Source organism: Colobus angolensis, unplaced genomic scaffold (genome assembly GCF_000951035.1).
Source record: "Colobus angolensis palliatus isolate OR3802 unplaced genomic scaffold, Cang.pa_1.0 Scaffold67, whole genome shotgun sequence".
In the NCBI taxonomy this organism is placed as follows: Eukaryota; Metazoa; Chordata; class Mammalia; order Primates; family Cercopithecidae; genus Colobus; species Colobus angolensis.
Genome location: NW_012120376.1, coordinates 8,469,914 through 8,471,886, shown reverse-complemented (window position 1 = coordinate 8,471,886; position 1,973 = coordinate 8,469,914). Strand labels below are relative to the sequence as shown.

Genomic DNA, 1,973 nt, shown 5'->3' with positions numbered 1-1,973 from the left:
CCTATATCCCACTTTTCAGTTTATCTGGTCCATTCTCAAGAGCAAAACCTCAGAGGAAAACTGCAGTGGCTTGCTAACATTATTAGACTGTTCCTGCTGATTTGGTATTGAGATTCAGCATGCGAAAGCTTGGGTGGATACCAACAGAGATTAAGGTGATGGAAATACTAATAAGAATAGTGAATGAAATCATTCCCTGTGCCTCATTTTCACCGATCTGAAACTGGATCTTATTAGAAATGAAAGTAAATGAGACAGGAATTAGACATTTGAGTTTGATTAGTTGAATAAAATGATAAAGATGTACTAGCACTGGTTATCAGTGATGGTTAGATTTGTGTATGTTTGTGTGTGTGTATGTGTGTGTGCATGTTAAATGCAAAATATGGTCACATGTACTTCTAATGTCAGGTATCATTTGGGATTTTATATGCAAAATTTAAAAATTTTTCTTCAATTAAACTTCTTTGAGCAAAAAGTGGCATGCCATTCAAATTCTTGCATATCATCAAGAAATAAAAAGCATTTTCTATCCTTTAAGTTCCTTAATTTCTCTATAATTAATTCACATAAAATAAATGAACAATTGCTATCATTATGTAGATTACTCTTGGGTAGCAAAATTTTAATTCTCTATCCAAATCCTCTGGAAACACAAAGTATTATTCTTCCTGTCATAAGCATCTTGAAAACATTAATGAACAACTTATTGCTGTATGTGAAACCTCACTTTGCTAACTTTAGCTTAAACACTGTGATCACTCTTATTTTTCTGTAGAGATAATTATTACTTTTTTCTCTACAAAACCGATAAAATTCAGAGGATGGTAATGAGAAACCATATCAGAGTGACGGTGTTCATCCTAGCAGGTTTGACTGATAACCCAGAATTGAAAGTTGTGTTGTTTATCTTCCTGCTTCTCACCTATGTACTAAGCATCACTGGCAATCTGATTATCATCACACTCACCCTGGTGGATATTCACCTTAAGACTCCCATATACTTTTTCCTTCGGAATTTTTCCTGCCTAGAAATTTCCTATACTACTACGTGCATCCCTAAATTGCTAGTTACTATGGCAACTGGGGACAAAAACATTTCCTGTAACAGTTGCGTCACTCAAGTGTTTTTGGCCTTCCTACTTGGAGCATCAGAATTTTACTTGCTGGTAGCCATGTCCCATGACTGCTATGTGGCCATCTGTAAGCCCCTGCATTACACCACCATCATGAGCAGCAAAATCTGCATGCAGCTTGTGCTTGGGTGTTGGCTTGCTGGTTTCTCGTTATCTTTCCACCACTCCTCTTAGGCCTAAATCTTGACTTCTGTGCCTCCAACGTCATTGATCATTTCTACTGTGACACTACTCCACTCCTGCAGATTTCCTGCACCGACACGTAGCTCCTGGACAGGATGGGATTCATTTCAGCGTTTGATGACACTCTTAGTCACATTGGTAATGGTGATGATATCATGTTATCCCTTTCTTATGGCAGCTGCATCTTCATGTATGTTAAGCCATCGGTCAAACAAAAGATATCTTTTTCAAAGGGAATTTTGGTGCTCAACATCTATGTCGCTCCACTCTTGAACCCCTTCATCTATACCTTAAGAAACCAACAAGTGAAAAACGCCTTCATGAATGTGACATGAATGTGATATACAAGATTGTCTCTTTCTCAAGGAAGTGAACATTCAATTGTATTATATAAAGGAAATGAAGAAAGGAGTCTCAAATAATGTCATAGAATACAGTAGTAGCTTCCATGACACAGTTCTCCCTCCTTTTCTTTCTATTGCTTTGATATTTATCTTTATGTCTTTTCAAACTTTTTCATAAAATTTTTTGTTTTAGAGAAGCTAATTTTCTTTCACTTTTTTATGATAGTTTTTATTTCTATCTTACTTTATTTTTATTTAGACATCTAAAAGAAATTGAGCTAAATTTTTCAATATATCTCATTTGACTTTT

At 35.6% G+C, this 1,973-nt stretch overlaps 1 protein-coding gene across 1 annotated transcript; it reads left to right on the top strand.

Annotated features, from left to right (window-relative positions):
• Positions 1-830: 830 nt before the first annotated feature.
• LOC105500623 (olfactory receptor 6C74-like) lies at positions 831-1,654 on the top strand. Its single transcript, XM_011926213.1, is given in 2 exon segments — positions 831-1,281; positions 1,284-1,654. Coding segments are annotated over 2 exon segments (822 nt in total).
• Positions 1,655-1,973: the final 319 nt, after the last annotated feature.